The sequence below is a fragment of the Calidris pugnax genome, unplaced genomic scaffold (genome assembly GCF_001431845.1).
Source record: "Calidris pugnax isolate Ruff unplaced genomic scaffold, ASM143184v1 scaffold407, whole genome shotgun sequence".
NCBI lineage: Eukaryota > Metazoa > Chordata > Aves > Charadriiformes > Scolopacidae > Calidris > Calidris pugnax.
In genome coordinates this window covers 275467-290269 of record NW_015091179.1, presented here as the reverse complement: position 1 = coordinate 290269, position 14803 = coordinate 275467, and the positions used below count along the sequence as shown (strand labels likewise).

The 14803-nt window shown below is 65.7% G+C and overlaps 1 protein-coding gene across 2 annotated transcripts; it reads right to left on the bottom strand.

Moving 5' to 3' along the window:
* Positions 1-12: 12 nt before the first annotated feature.
* SLC38A3 (solute carrier family 38 member 3) lies at positions 13-14751 on the bottom strand. Of its 2 annotated transcripts, none has more exons than XM_014959442.1 (16): positions 14614-14751; positions 7124-7275; positions 6883-6967; positions 6680-6795; positions 6124-6197; positions 5952-6044; positions 5775-5856; positions 4863-4945; positions 4656-4714; positions 4057-4230; positions 3845-3924; positions 3253-3353; positions 3027-3151; positions 1876-2020; positions 1274-1377; positions 13-1178 (listed from the first exon to the last, which is right to left on the bottom strand). In XM_014959442.1, the coding sequence occupies exons 2-16, from the start codon at positions 7231-7233 to the stop codon at positions 1074-1076; spliced, it is 1536 nt and encodes a 511-aa protein (XP_014814928.1). In that variant the 5' UTR covers positions 7234-7275; positions 14614-14751; the 3' UTR covers positions 13-1073. The 2 variants fall into 2 exon arrangements, with proteins under 2 accessions (XP_014814928.1, XP_014814929.1); XM_014959443.1 differs by lacking the exon at positions 14614-14751 and adding an exon at positions 7631-7775.
* Between the last annotated feature and the right edge of the window lie 52 nt (positions 14752-14803).

Genomic DNA, 14803 nt, shown 5'->3' with positions numbered 1-14803 from the left:
CCCCCCCTGCCGGGCTGCCCCCCCCCTGCACACACTGGGGAGGGAGGTGGGGGTGGGCAGAGCCACTCTCCGGGTTTTGGCATGGCGTGGGGCATCCCAGCGGCGCGGGTGGGTGGGAGAGGGCTGTGGGGGCCTGGGCGGGCGCCGGCCCTGGCTGCAAGGTGAGCAAGGGCCAGCTTGGGTTGCAGGGGTGCCCATCAACCTGGCGTCTGGGCACGCAGACAGAGGGGTGGCTCCGGAGCCCCGAGCTGGCCCCGCAGGGAGCGCTGCGCCAAGCCCCCCACACTCCCCATCTGTGTCCCATGGAGGGGGGGGTAGGACCTGGGCACAGGCAGGATGCCAGTGGGTCCCAAGCCCCTGACAGGCATGCCACCTCCCCGGAGCGATGCGGCAGGTCCCCAAGCATGGCCTGGGAGTCCCCGGGGTCCCATCCGTGGGCACCAGGAGCCCACCGTTCCATCAGCAGGCTCAAGAGGGGCCAGGGTGCCCCCCGTGATGGTGGGGCAGTGGGGTGGCATCTCTCCAGGGACCAGGGGACAGCATGGGGAGAGGACAGGTAGCTTGGGCACTGGCACTGCCTCGGGTCTCACCACCCCGCTGGACTCCAGCCCCCCCACGGACACTGTTCATCAGGGCTCTCGATGCTGCCTGGGGGGCCAGGAAAGGGTCCCGGTCCTTGGCCCCCATGGTGGGCAGTGCCCACTGCGGGTGGCTCTGGGTGAGCAGAGACAAGCTCCACCTGACAGCCAGCTCCCGGTGAGGTAGGGCAGTATTATTCTCCCCATTTTACAGATGGGGAAACTGAGGCGCGGAGCAGGAAGGGTACCCGCTGGAGCTGGGCCGGGGCACAGCGCCCACCCCAGGCTCGCTGCCCCATCCCGGGCACAGGTCGGGGGGTGCCCGCGCCTGCCATGGCTCATGCCCCCTCACCACCACCGTGGGTGATGGGCAGCAACGGCGGAAGGTCCCCAGGGAAGCCTGGCAGGGCCGTGGCACGCAGGCTGAGCCCGGGGCCGGCTCTCCCTGGGGCACCGGTGGGTCGGGGGGAGGTTGGCGTGGGCACCCGGTGCTGGCTAGTGGCTGCCGCCGCTCTTTCCACCCCCCGTGGCCCAGTCGATGATGATGAAGCTCAAGCTCATGATCATGAAGAGCACCCCGAGGAGCGCGAAGCAGGCAGCCTGCAGGGACAAGGAAGCGGGTCAGGGATGCCCAGGGTGATGGGGTGCCCAGACCAGCCCCAGGACCCCCATCCCTGTGCCCCCCTCACGCTTACCAAGATTTTGGGGGTGGAGCGCAGCGGCTCCTTGTCCTTGGGCATGATGCGGATGTAGAAGATGGCGGGGAAGATGAAGATGAGGCATGGAGCGGAGGTGGCACCTGGAGCAGAGAGGGACAGAGCGGGCAGGGGGCCCCCGCCCCATGGCTCAGCACTGCCAGCCCCTGCTGCCGGGCCAGGTTCTGTCCCGCCCCCTCACTGCTATCCCTAGCCCTGGCAAAGCCTTCCAGGAACCCGGGGACGCCGTGTCCTGGCACTGTCCCCATGCCCCCCTCCCTGCAGCCAAGGCCTTGGCACTGAGCCGGGTGCCAAGGGGGGGGAGCCAGGCTTGGGGGATCGAGGGAAATACCCAGGGGAAGAGAAGCACCAGCCAGCAGCGCCGCGAGCAGCCATCACCTCACCGCAGGAACCAGCCTGCCGGGACGGGGGGACAGGGCTGGGGACGCCCCCACACCCCCCCTGGTCCCGTCATGGTGAGAAGGGGAAACTGAGGAATGGGGGGGTTCGGGCAAAGCCCAGCGCCCAGGGGGGCAGGGGCTGGTGTGCTGCCCGTGGAGCCCAGCGCCCGGGGGGGACAGGAGCAGGGCGCTGCCACACACCGATCATGCCGAAGATGCCAAGGATGGAGGGGGCGAAGATGACCAAGAGGTTGATGAAGGTCAGCAGGACCACGGCAATGGTGATGTGGCGGATCCAGCTAAAGTCCTTCCCTTGGAACAGCATCTGCTGGATGGCCCGGCGCACCTGGGGCCAGGGACCAAGAAAGGGTGTCACATCCATCCTTGGACCCAGGGCCCATCCCATCCCTTGTCCCTGAGTTGTGATGGTCCCCAGCATCCCTTCCCAGCCCTGTCCTCACATCCTGGCAGTCCCCGCTTGGAACAGCATCTGCTGGATGGCCCGGCGCACCTGGGGCCAGGGACCAAGAAAGGGTGTCACATCCATCCTTGGACCCAGGGCCCATCCCATCCCTTGTCCCTGAGTTGTGATGGTCCCCAGCATCCCTTCCCAGCCCCGTCGCCACAGCCCTGCTGGGCCCCATCACCCCTTCCTCTGCCCTAGCCCTGTCCCAGTAGCCCTGCTGGTCCCCATCGTCCCTTCCCAGCCCCGTCGCCACAGCCCTGCTGGGCCCCATCACCCCTTCCTCTGCCCTAGCCCTGTCCCAGTAGCCCTGCTGGTCCCCATCGTCCCTTCCCAGCCCCGTCGCCACAGCCCTGCTGGGCCCCATCACCCCTTCCTCTGCCCTAGCCCTGTCCCAGTAGCCCTGCTGGTCCCCATCGTCCCTTCCCAGCCCCGTCGCCACAGCCCTGCTGGGCCCCATCACCCCTTCCTCTGCCCTAGCCCTGTCCCAGTAGCCCTGCTGGTCCCCATCACCCCTTCCCCTGCCCCAGCCCTGTCCCAGTAGCCCTGCTGGTCCCCATCATCCCTTCCCAGCCCCGTCACCACAGCCCTGCTGGTCCCCATCACCCCTTCCCCTGTCCCCACAGCCCTGCTGGTCCCCATCATCCCTTCCCAGTCCCATCACCACAGCCCTGCTGGTCCCCATCACCCCTTCCTCTGCCCCAGCCCTGTCCTCGACAACAGCCCATCCTGTTCCTCAATCCCTGTGGCCCCACCAATCCCTGCCACCCAGTCCCTGGGCCTCAGCCCCATCCCTGCCTCAGTTTCCCCCTCTCAAAGCCTGGTGCCAAGGTCCTGTTTTGGCTGGGGAGTGGTGGTGCCACTGCCATCCCCACGAGGGGCCACTCACCGGGAAGAGGACGATGGGGACGGTGAGGGTGACGGCCGTCAGCACGGCCACCCGCACGCACAGGATGAGCACGTCGAAGGGGTCCACCTTGTTGTACGTGTGCAGCAGCTCTGACTCCACCCGGCCTGTGGGCACCAGTGGGGAGCTGCTGGGTGAGCCCCATCACTGCCACCCCCCCGGTGCCAGCCTGTCGGCCGGGCCCCCCCTCCCCTCCCTGAGAGCTCACCATAGAACGTGAGGTAGCCGAAGAGGGCAGCCAAGAAGTACATGAGGTACATGACCATGATGGAGATGTTGGAGATGCACTGCATCTTCTTCTTGGAGGGGCTGTGGGAGATGGCGGGCTCAGCACAGCACCCCCTGCCCAGCCCACCCCGTGGTACTCACTGGCACAGAGCAGCCAGCCAGCAATGAGGGGTGACACTGGAGCACCTTTGGGGTGCTTGAGGAATGCACGGAGAGGGGCTGTGTTCCCCTTCCTGGGCTGTGTGTTAAATCACCCACCACTAACCAACCACCCATCCTCGGTCATAACACCCACCTTCCAGGGGTCATTTTACACATCACCCACCCCAAGTTGTATCACCCACCTCCCAGGGGTGGTTTCACCCAACACCAACCAGCCACCCACCCACTTGGGGTTATATCACCGATCTCCCAGGGGTCATACCACCCACCACCCAACCACCCATGCCAGGTCCTATCACCCACCTCCCCACAGTGCCCCGGTGCAGGTCCCACACCCAGATGGCACTGCATTTGGGTTGGCGTTGGATGAAGCCCACCCCTCCCCACGGGTGCCCCCACCCAGGACTCACTCCTTCAGCTCAGTGTAGATGGGCAGGACCTCGGGGTGGCAGACAAAGGCGAAGGCCATGATGGGGATGGTGTACGCCGTCTGCAGGAGAGGAGGGCGTCTGAGTGCTGGGGCCACGCTGGTGGACCTGGCCAGCACCAGGACCCCCCTGCCTTCATGGGGTGCACAGGGTGGGGGCTCACCCAGAGCCTCAGGTGCATCCCAGGTCCCTACCTGGGAGTTGAGGGTGAAGAAGCTGGGGGTGCAGATGCCCTGGTCAGGTGCCTGGAGGACAGTGTAGCCATTCTGGTAGTCACTGGTGCTGACAAAGGTGGCATTGAGGATGCCTGTGAAGTTGTCTTCCTGCTCAGGGAGGGGGCAGGGGATCTGGAACTTCTTATAGATGACCTGGCAGGGGGTGGACACGGGGATGGTTGATGCCCAGCACCACCAACCCCCAGCTCCGGCCACCCAAGCTGGCATCACACTGGGTGTGAAGTTGCCCTTGCAGGGACACCCTTTGCCAGTGGTGCCCCATGGCGATGCTGGACCCCCAGTTTGCCCCTGCCAGGGTGGGCAGTGGGGCAGAGCGGGGCAGCGGCACGTGGAGGGGTCACGCGTATGGTTCCCCCCCCGGCACCTTCTCCCTTCCCCTCTCCCCGGCGCTCGGCTCCTTCAGCCGAAAATAACCCAGCAGTGTGACAGCACCGCCACAGCGTCTCCGCAGCCCGGAGCGCCCGCTGTCCCCGTTGTGGCTGTCACCACACGCCGTCAGAGCCGTGCGCCCCAGCAGAAGGGATGGTCTCCATCCCTGGCCACCGGCGTGTGCTCACCGAGATGAGGAAGAAGCCCATACAGCTGAGGGAGAAGCCGCTGGCGTAGCCGAGGTAGCCTGGGGAAAGGAGGAGAGGGGCCGGTGGGTGTGGGCAGGACCTCCCCACCGGCTGGGTGCCCCCTGCTTGCCTGGCACCCCCAGGCTGGCACCGTCACCCCGCAGGAGTCCCAACCCTGGTGCCAAACACAGCATCCCCCTGACTTACCCAGCTGCTTCATGAGGGCCAGGGGCAGGATAATGGTGACGGAAACCAGGATCACCAGGTAGTTCCCGTTCATGTACCAGTCCCTGGAAGCAGAGGGTCTGCTCACCACCCCGCTCTGCCAGGGCACTGGAGGCACAGGCAGCCACTGATGGGGAGGCTGTCTGCCATCTGTGGGGACCCCAGAAATGGCAGCCCCAGGGACCCTGGAGCTGGCATCCCTGGACCCCTGAGCTGGCATCTCCAGGGATGCTGACATCCCTCCAGGCTGGCATCCCTGCCGTGCTAGCATCCTTGGGGACCCCTGAGATGGCATCCCTGGCAACCCCTGAGGCCAGTGTCCCTGGGGACCCTTGAGCTGGGGTCCTGCCTACCCACATAGTGGTGCATCCCCAAGGGCTAGAGCTGCTGTGGGCAGGCTGAGAACTGCTGTTCTCAGCACATGTCTGCCCATGGGCATCCCAGGATATCAGCATCGGTGAGAGGGATCAGCCAGGTCCCCAACATCCAGGGGCAGAGGGAGCCACCCCTGTCCACCCGTGGGGCAGGACCCACATGCATTCAAGCACCCCAGAGCAGAGTCGAGCCTGGCTGAGATGCCCCATCCCAAACTGGTGGAGGTCCCAGTGGCAGCTCTGCCCAGCATCTGCCCGGCTCTCACCCCCCGTGTTGTTCCCCCCCATAGCCCCAGGCTCTGCTCAAGGAGGAAAGCCTGATCCCAAGGGGATGTGAGGAGCAGGGATTGGAAGTTCAGCCCGGTTTAATCCCACCCGGGGGCTTATTCAGCACTGACAGTTATCAAAAATAGTAGTGGCTTAATGGCACTAAATCCCTGCCATGGGCTGCACAGCTGGAGAGGAAGCCCTGGCGCCCGCCCGGAGAAGGCAGGCGGGCAGCGCGGCGGGAGGCACTCACGTGGTCTTCTCCTCCAGGTTGAGGAAGGTCTGGATGACGAGAGGCACTTCAGATTTGACGATGTACAGGTAGCTGGACATGGCTGTGGGGCAGAGCAAGGTCATGCTGTGCTGGTGTGCCCCAGTCCCGTCCCCATTCCTCAGCCTCCCCAGGTCTCCTCCCCAGCCCTGTCCTCACCTCCGATGTTCTGCAGCGTGATGGCGATGGCTGCGGCCATCTTCCCCGGCGTGCCGAAGGCTCGGTAGCCCAGCTGCTCGTAGGCACGGATGCCTGTGGGGTGGGGAGTGGCGGCAGGGTGAGGGTCGGGAGGGGACCCCCAGCATAGCCCTGCTGGGGACCCAACACTCACCTACGATGCCAGAGGACTTGAGCAGCAGGTGGATGGAGTAGCTGGAGAGCAGGGCCACCGCTGTCAGGAGGAAGCTGTGGGAGGACAGGACCATCACCCATGGGTCACAGCACAGCCGTGGGACAAACCCTGCGTGGACAGGCTCTGCCTGCAGCTGTCCTGGCAGCCCACTCAGACCCTCTCCTTGGCACTGGCTGGATGCTCATGGGGATCATGGGTTCCAGGGGGTGGGCATCCCACAGGCAGGGGGGCTGCCACTGCCCTATGGGTCTGTGTCCCCGCACCCGAGGAGAGCCAGCACCTTTGGGCCGTGTGGGGAAATCTGGCCTTGCATTGAGGAAGTCAAGCCTTCATCATCCTCCTCTGTTGGGCACAGAGCCCAGCAGGGGCAGATGGGCACATGCCAAGGACTGGCATTGCTCAGGCAGCAGGACACCCGTCCCTCTGTCACCCTGAGCCTTTCTCTCCTGCACCCCTGGCACCCACTGATGCCCTTGGATGAGCCCCCCACACCCAGAGCCCCCCACCTGAGCCCCTGTGGGGACGCAGCACTCACAGAAAGAGGATGATGCCGGTGTTGGCCATGGCGTAGGCCAGCCCTAGGATGCCGCTGCCCATGATGGCGTTGCTCAGGTTGAAGACGGACATCCCAAAAGACGTCTTCCCTTCGAACTGCACACACGAGACACGACAGGGAGGGGATGCACCGGGAGCTGCCCCCCATCCTGCCGCCACCACGGTGCCCGTGCCAATACTCACGTCAGTGAAGTGCGTCTGCTTCTTCTCAGCGCCGTGGGGCAGGAACTCCTCCATCTCCGCTGCACCAGACTGGTTCTCCTCAAACCTGGCCGCCGGAGGGAGGGGTGTGAGGCCGAAGCAGAGCTGGGGGCCACCATACCCACCCTGTGCCCATGCAGTGCTGGCTGGCATTGCAAGGGCAGGGAGCAGCCAGGAGGACTCCCCGAGTCCCTGGCACCCCCACTTGTCCCAAGGTCCCTACCTGTCCCCTGCCAGAGAAGGGACAGCCGAGGCAGTGAGCGCGGCCGTGTGCTTCCCGTTGGGCACCAGCTCCACCATCTCGGCCTGGAGGGGCACGTCCGTGGCATCCATGGTGAGGAGGTGGCTGGTCTCACTTTGGGCTCTCCTTGGGCTCTGCAAGAGGGGGGCAACAGCGTTCCAGCTCTGGATGGGAGCACTGGAGGGGCTGGTCCCACAAGTCCTGTATCCACCAGCAACACTGGAGTTGGGCTCAACACCAGTGCTGGTGGCATCGCAGGGACAGGCACCCAGGGGTGATGGAGATGCATCATCACCAGGGCTGAATTTCTCCCTTCTGCCTGCTCAGCACACAACGCCCTGCCGAGCTCCTACAGCCCCACAGAGTCCCCAGGTGGGACCGTCCCCTTGCCCAGCAAGCAACCCCACAGCCCACCCCGCAGGACCGCTCCTCTCCCCTGCCCGCAGCCCGGTGCCAGCCCCGCAGCCTCCATCCGCGACGCCTGCCCACCTCCACTCCCTCGCCTGCAGCTCTCCACTCCGTGCCTCAGTTTCCCCTCCTGAAGACGGGCACCGACAGGGACATTTGGGAGGGCAGCCGGGGACGGGGCGGGGAGCTCGGGGACCCCCCAGCCACCGCCGTTACGTAAAGCCCGCAGCGATGCCCGGCACGAAAGGCTCGCCCATGTCCCGCCGCCCGGGGCTGGCGCTGCCGGGGTGCCAAGGCAGGGGGCTCAGGGGCACGTCAGGGCCGGACAAACGGAGCAGGAAAGAGCGCGGGACAGGGAGACAGCTCCTTGGCAGGGGAAGGCAGCCGGGCTGCCGAGCGCGGGACGCCTTGGCACGCCGCACAAAGCCGCCTCTGTGCGAGCCCCAGCCCTCCCCGCCCCGCTGGGAAACGGCACAGGGTGGCTTTCTGGGGCAGGCTGGCAGCCGGGGCAGGGTCCTCCACCACCCCCCAAAAAGGCCCAGGGGGCTGGGGTCCTGTCTGCCCGGCCAGGGGGGACTCCACATTGGGGCCATGTCCGGCCGAGGGGCAATGCCATCTGGCACAAGGCGAGGGTCGGACGGGATGCGACACAGTCCCCGAGCCGGGGAGGATGCTGCTGCCCCATCACCCCGGTGTCTGGGGTCCCCATGGGGTGAGCAGGGGACATGCCATTCTTTGGGCTCCCAGGGGATCGGTGGCCCTGGGGACCAGGCAGGTCTTCCCATGGCACTGCTGGGGCAGGGAGATGCTGGGGATGCTGGCAAGCAGGAAGGATGCCATGACGGGGTGTGGGCACCAGCACCTCCGGGCTCCTGAGCTGCTGCCCTGTTTGTCCAGGCCACCAAGAAGAGCTGGTAGGGGTCATCCCAGGCTACCTACTGGCTGCCAGCACTACCTGGGGGGCCAAGCCCCTAAGGTCTGACCTGGGGTGAGGGGGACATGGCTGGGCCACCCTGCCCGCGGTACCCAGCCTGGTGGGGAAACTGAGGCAGGGTGCAGGCCGGGGGGGGACCAGAGCAGGGACGCTCAGCCTCGCGGGGGAAGAGAGGGAAGCGCTGGGTGATGATTTATCCCCTCTGTGAGGCCTCCGCTTGGGCCAGATCCAGGCACGAACAAGGCTGCCAGCACGTCCAAACGCTGCCGTTAACTCTGCGCCTTCCCGCCACCGCCGGGCAGGCATCCCCAAACCCACCGTGCCACCCTCAAGGGGGGCCACCAGATTCCCCGGGGCTCCATCACCTCCCCAAACTGCCCCCCTCCAGCACCACCAGGCTGCCCGCAGAGGAGGGCTCAGCTGCATCCCACCAGCGGCGGGCAGCAGCTGCCCCGCTCCCCCTGCCCGCTCCCCCCACAGCGGGCGCCGGGGAGGCTGGGCGCTCTCCTCTGCAGCCCCTTTCTTCTCCCAGGTTATAATTACACCTCGCCGGGGCGGCTCAGGAAATACCAGCTTCTTCCCCCGAGCGCCTCTCGGAATAGCAAGCGACACGGCCGGGCTCATTTCGCATGCACCGGGCTTAGCACCACCACCCAGACGCTTCCTCCCGCCAGGCAACGCTGGCACAGCCTTTGGCATAGCCCTGGCACAGCGCTGGCACAGCCCCCGGCACCGCTCGCCGACACCTCCCCAGCCGGCCCCGGCCTTTGCCCCTCGGCCAGGGTCTCCCGGCGGTGGTGGCCGGGGAAAGGGGGGGTAGATGAAAGGGGGAGGGCATGGGAGACGCTTCGATCGGGCAGAGCGTGCCCTGCCCGCCGCTGTTTGCCTTGCGATAAGGCTGGGCAGAACAGCAAATACATGGAGCGGCGGATGGCCCCGGGGTGGGTAGCACTGGTCCCCCCTAAGCTTGGGGAGGGGGACAATGGGTTCACCCCTGTCCCTGTGTGCCCACCTCATTTGGGGACCCTCCGCTGCAGGCAAAGAGCATTTCCGTGGGGATCTCTCCCCGTGGCGTGCCAGCCCCAGAGCCCCAGCCCAGCCTGTGCCACTGCACGGATGGGGACACTGCTGTCCCTCACTGTCACCCAGCATCGATCTCCCTCCTGCCTGCTCGCCCCAGCGCCCACTCGCCCACCCCTGATGGCGTGGGCACAGCCACGTGCGTGGGCACAGACACCCCCCACACACACACTGTGGCATCCAGGGGCACGTCCCCGGGGGTGCTGAGCCAGCTGCACTGATTTCCCGGCATGCGCCTCTCCGCCGGCCCCGGGTGACAAGGACAGTGACAGCCCCACCGCACCGACACCTCCTGCCTCTCCCTACCCCAACCCCGGGGGGCTGCTCTCGCTGTCCCACCGCTCGGTGACACTGGGGATGTTGTCCCCCCCATCAACCCTCCAGGCAGACTGAGGGTGCCCCCGGTGCCGCCCCACAGCCCCCCCCCCGCCACGGGGAAGGCCCAGCCGTTATGCGTGGGGCGGCACGTACCCTCCCCGCCAGCCACGTCTGCGCATCGGGGCAGGCTACGTTTGGCCTCGCACGCCGCGTCCCGGCCAGCACAGACGCCTGCCCCCCCCTCTCCGGGACGGGGACACGTGTGTGGGGCGGCAGGGCTTCCCAAATCCCTTCCCAGCCCTGGCAGGCAGCCCCATGCTTTCCCCAGGACCCCCACCAGCCTTCCCCCACTGGGGGGATTTGGTCCTGGAGGGGGTGCAGCCCCTCTGCCCGACACCTCGCTTCTTCCCAGACTTTATTTAAAAGGTGGAAAAATCCCAGCTGGGAGCAAAGCAGAAGCGGGAGCGGGGCAGGGGAGGGCAGCTCTGTCGTCAGCGCCAGTGGGACGTCAGATGGGGGGGGTCCATTGTACCCGGCTGCGTGGTGAGGAGGAGGTGTACCACCCCGGGACAGCCTGGAGCTTGTGCCACACTGGATCTCCAGGTCAAGCCTTGGCACCGTCCCTGCCAGAGCATGCCATGCTGGTGGGACTATGGCACACGTGGGGACCGGCCCCCCATGGTGCCAGCCTGGGGTGCGATGACCCTTCGTGTCCTCCAGAGCCCACAACACCCCTCCGTGGGCACCCACTGCTGTCACCCACAGGGGACAAGAGCGCCAGGTCTCCCCGGCAGGGGTGGGTGCTCCCCCAGGCTGGGGACCACCGCAGGGCAGAGCCCCCCCCCCCTCCATCTCCTCTCCTTCTGCAGATGAATCCTGGCTAATCCGCCCCAGCTGGGGCGCGGGACTATTCCGGGTGGTAATCCGGATTTAGCGCCAAGCCTAACGCAGCTGCCAGCCTGCGTGCTCACAGCCAGGTACCCCGCCGCCGCCAGTGTGTGCTGGGGGGCTGGCAGCAAGGCCCCCCCACCCGTGCCCGCCCGGCTGTTCGGGTTTCAGCAGAGCTGGGCACGCAGAGGTCTCATGTTCCCTGGGGCTGCGCTTGGTGACGAAGTCCCCCCACCCCCCCGAAGAGACCTGTGGGCAAGCAGGCAGGGAATCCCCGCCGTGTCCCCCCACTGCCATCAGCCCCCCCAGCACTGCTGCTGGGCATGGGGTGACCCCCATGAGGTCCCTGGCCAGCCCCTAGAACTGCCATGGGGAATTGTGGGCAGAGCTGGGGCGACAGCTCAAACCTCGGGGGTCCCTGGGCATCACCTCCCCAGCAGGGCAGGCACACGCAGTGGGGACCCCTCCACACCTCCCACTCCCCCTCCACAGAGAACCCCCCACCCCACAGCAGCCCTGGGACCGCGGGCACTGGGAGCGGAGCCAGCCCGACCCCGCGGAAGAGGGACCTGCCCTTCCCCCCCTCCCCGGCACACACAGACATGGCTTTCCCCCTGACCTGCCGTCCTAAAATTAGCACCCCAAACCTGTTTTTAAACCTATGGCATTTCTCCCGCCCCACCACCTCCCAGCCAAGCAAGGGCAATGACATGGTTCTACCTCCCGTGGGGGCAGCAGGCACCCAGAAGGGCAGATCCAGCTGCCCAGTGGCACAGCCGGGCACCTCACCTTTGGGGTGAGGGCTCTGGGGTGCTCCCCCCGTGTGCACAGGGACACCAGCAGTGGTGGGGAGGGGTGACTGGAGACAGCCTGCACAGCACAGCTGGAGAGTCCCTCTGGGTACCCCACTGAAGACCCTCCCCAAATCGACCTGCTGGACGCCCTGAGGAGATCTCCCCACCAAACAGCCAAGCCAGTCAGCCCCACTCATGGTCCCAGCACAAGCTGGGCAGAGTGGCCACCACTCCTGGGCTCACCTAGCCCCAAACACCACACCACAGCTCAGCCTCACACCAAGCGGTGCCCCTGGCACTCTGACCAGGGCAGAATTGGCAGTGCCAAGAAGGAGCAAGTGGCTCTCAAAGCTGCTGTCCCAGCTAGCAGGGACTCTGGTGGCACCAACACTGCCCTGGTAGGTCCAGGCTGCCCCTGCCATGCCATGTGGCAACCAGTGTCGACCCAAGATCTTCCTTTGAAGAGCACAAGCAGCGCCCATGTCCTCTGCCCGAGCCCAGGGACCTGCCCGCAGGCAGAACGTGCCAGTGGCTGGGCTGGCTCGTGGCCACTGACCCCAGCACCATCCTGCAGCGATGGATGTGCTGGGGTCTGGGACACACCGAGGAGGGGAAAGGCAACTGGGGGAAGGGGGTGGCGGAGCCCAACGTCACGGGAGGGCCATGGGGCTATGGTTTTCCAGCACCAGAGCCATGGCGCAGTTCAGTCACAGCAATGTCCTGCCACCCACACACCCCAGGATGGGGCCACGGGGGGAGCGATGGGCTGTGACGCAGGTACCAGCCACCACCGTCACGCCACATCCTCCCACATCCAAGCACCAGTAGCGAGGTGAGCTGGGAAGAGCGATGGGGAAACTGAGGCCAGGCAAGGGGAGCTGTGCCCAGCAGCCGCTGACACAACCCAGTGTGGCAGGAAGGGGTAGAGTCCGTGTGGGACAAGGTCAGGCAGCAGAGGCGGCTGGCAGCATGGGGACAGGGATGGGGACAGGAAGAGCACAGCACAAGGCCATGGCACCCAGCGTGGCTCTGGGGGAGGCCGGGTGAGACAGCAGCTTGAGCCCAAAGCTCAAGGCTAGAAGTTGGGTTTTGCTTTAAACTTAAAGTCAACGCGCTGCCCATCAGGGGCTCAGGGCCACCTGGGCAGGATGGTGGCATAGATGGTGGCACAGTGGGGACTGATGGGCACATAACACCTGAAAAAACGCTTTAGGTTTTCTATCGCACCTCTGGAGACACGTTTTGTCTTGGAAGTGAGATGTTTTCCAGGAGTTCCCATTCCCTAAAACACACCTGGCCTGGGTGGGATGACACCAAGAGGTGAACGGCAAAAAATCCAAACTGCTTTTTGCTGCGGTAGCACCGAGGACACCCGGAGAGACCGGCCACAGCCTCACGTACCTGCCACCACCTCAACACCCCAGCACAGCAACCTGTCCCAACCTGCCCACCATCGGGCCACCCCACCAGCCTGGCATCTGCTCCCCAGCCCGGGGACAGCAGGACCCTACTGGCTGTCCCCCCACCAGCATGGGGGACCCAGCCAGCCCCAGACCTGCGTCAGCAGCCGGGGAGGCACGCGGCGGCCAAGACCCACGCGGTGAGGAGGGACAGGGACACGGGGGGCCCATCCCATCCCTGACCCACCCCTGTTTTCTCAAGGGCTGCATTTCCATAGGAGCCCGTGGGATCCCACTCCTTCCCCCCCGTCCCCACGTGCCAAAGAAAATAGGCTCTGCCGGTGCCTGTTTGTTTGCCGTGGCTGCGGCCCCGGCGTGTGATTACAGCTGCAGCACGGCCGGGTGCTGCGGGGCCCTTTGCACCTCAGCCAGGCCCCCCCACGGTGCCGGCACCCCCCTCATGTCATCCCCGCACCAGCCGGGGTGTCCCCGCTGCCCCCCAGCATCCCTGGCCAGTGGAGCCAGGGCACGTCAGCGCGTGGTCCCCGCAGGACAGGGCAGCATCCCGAGGCATGAAGGGCTTTCTCTGGGGTGCAACCCCCCCACACACACAAAGCTGGGGGGCAAACACACACCACTGGCCAGCAGCAGGGACCGGGCAGGTCTAACATCTCAGCTTGGGCCAGGTCCAAATGCCAGTGGAAAATTCCCCGTCTCCTCCACGGCGGCTCGGCACAGCCATGCCATCCACGGGCAGCCAGGGCTCAGCCCCGCGCCGGGGCTCTGCCTCCCCTGCACCCCATCTGCCAGGGGCTGCCCGGCTCTCCCCGTGCCACCACAGAGCCACCCCCTGGCACAAGGAGCCGGGGGGACCCGCCAGCCGCCTGCCGTGCCTCAGTTTCCCCTGGGGGAAGGTTTCTCTCCAGTGGGACATTTCCAAGCCACCCCAGGCAGAGCCGACAGCCATGCTGGCTGGCGTGGGACATGCGTGGCCGGTGGGAATGCAATGTTCTGCCTGTCTTCTCACGCCGCCGTCCACGCCGGCTCAGCCAGGCTCTATAAATACCCCGGGCCCGAGGAAGCCCCACACGCACGGCCAAGCACCCGGGGGTGGCCGGCATGGCTCTCCCCGGGCGTGCCCCCCGCCACGCACCCCTCCTCGCCCAGCACCCTGACACCCGATCCCGGCCGCCACCGCTGCCAGCCTTAAGAAAACATATGTCGTTCCCACGGGCGATTAAAAATTAAAGCGGAAAAAAAGGGAAAGTAAAAAGGGGGCTTAGGGGGGGGCGGGCGGAGTGGGGGAAAGACTTGCAAAAATGGATGAAGTTAAGATTCAGTGTCATCATAAAAAATCCATAGGGCTGTTTCCGAACTCCACAGGTGATTGCACCACTAAAATCATAATGGTTCTGCCTCTCTACTTTCTGTAAAATAAAGGGAAGAGGGACTGAAGACGTGTAAAGTATCTTACAGCAAAGGAAAATCGTGGCTTTTTTACAAAAAGCAGAGCAAACACTCTGCCTAATTTAAAAGCAGTTCAATGTTTTATTAGATTTACCTTGAAATAGAAAACCTCTGGGGGGGGGGGGGGGGGGACACGGCGAACGAGGCGGGGGGAGGAGGAAGAGGAGGAAGGCGATGACTTACCTGCCCTCCTCTCCGGCGGTGCCTGTGCTGGGGCGAGCAGGCCCCGGTGGCCGGTGCCACGGATTAGAGACTATCCCGCGGCCGTAATCCCGGCGGAGCCGGAGATTAAACCGGAGCCGGTCCCGCCTCCAGCGCCGTGTCTCCCAATCTCCGCGCCGCCGGGGAGGGACCGGTCACGGCGTTGGGGGGG

Excerpts from the sequence above, each read along its gene's own strand:
- SLC38A3 (XM_014959442.1), bottom strand. The coding sequence starts at position 7,233 with ATGGATGCCACGGACGTGCCCCTCCAGGCCGAGATGGTGGAGCTGGTG. Across the intron at positions 6,045-6,123 it reads CAAGTCCTCTGGCATCGTAG|GCATCCGTGCCTACGAGCAG; the intron begins GTGAGTGTTGGG and ends CCCACCCCACAG. Across the intron at positions 4,231-4,655 it reads TGGGCTTCTTCCTCATCTCG|GTCATCTATAAGAAGTTCCA; the intron begins GTGAGCACACGC and ends ACCCCCTGCCAG.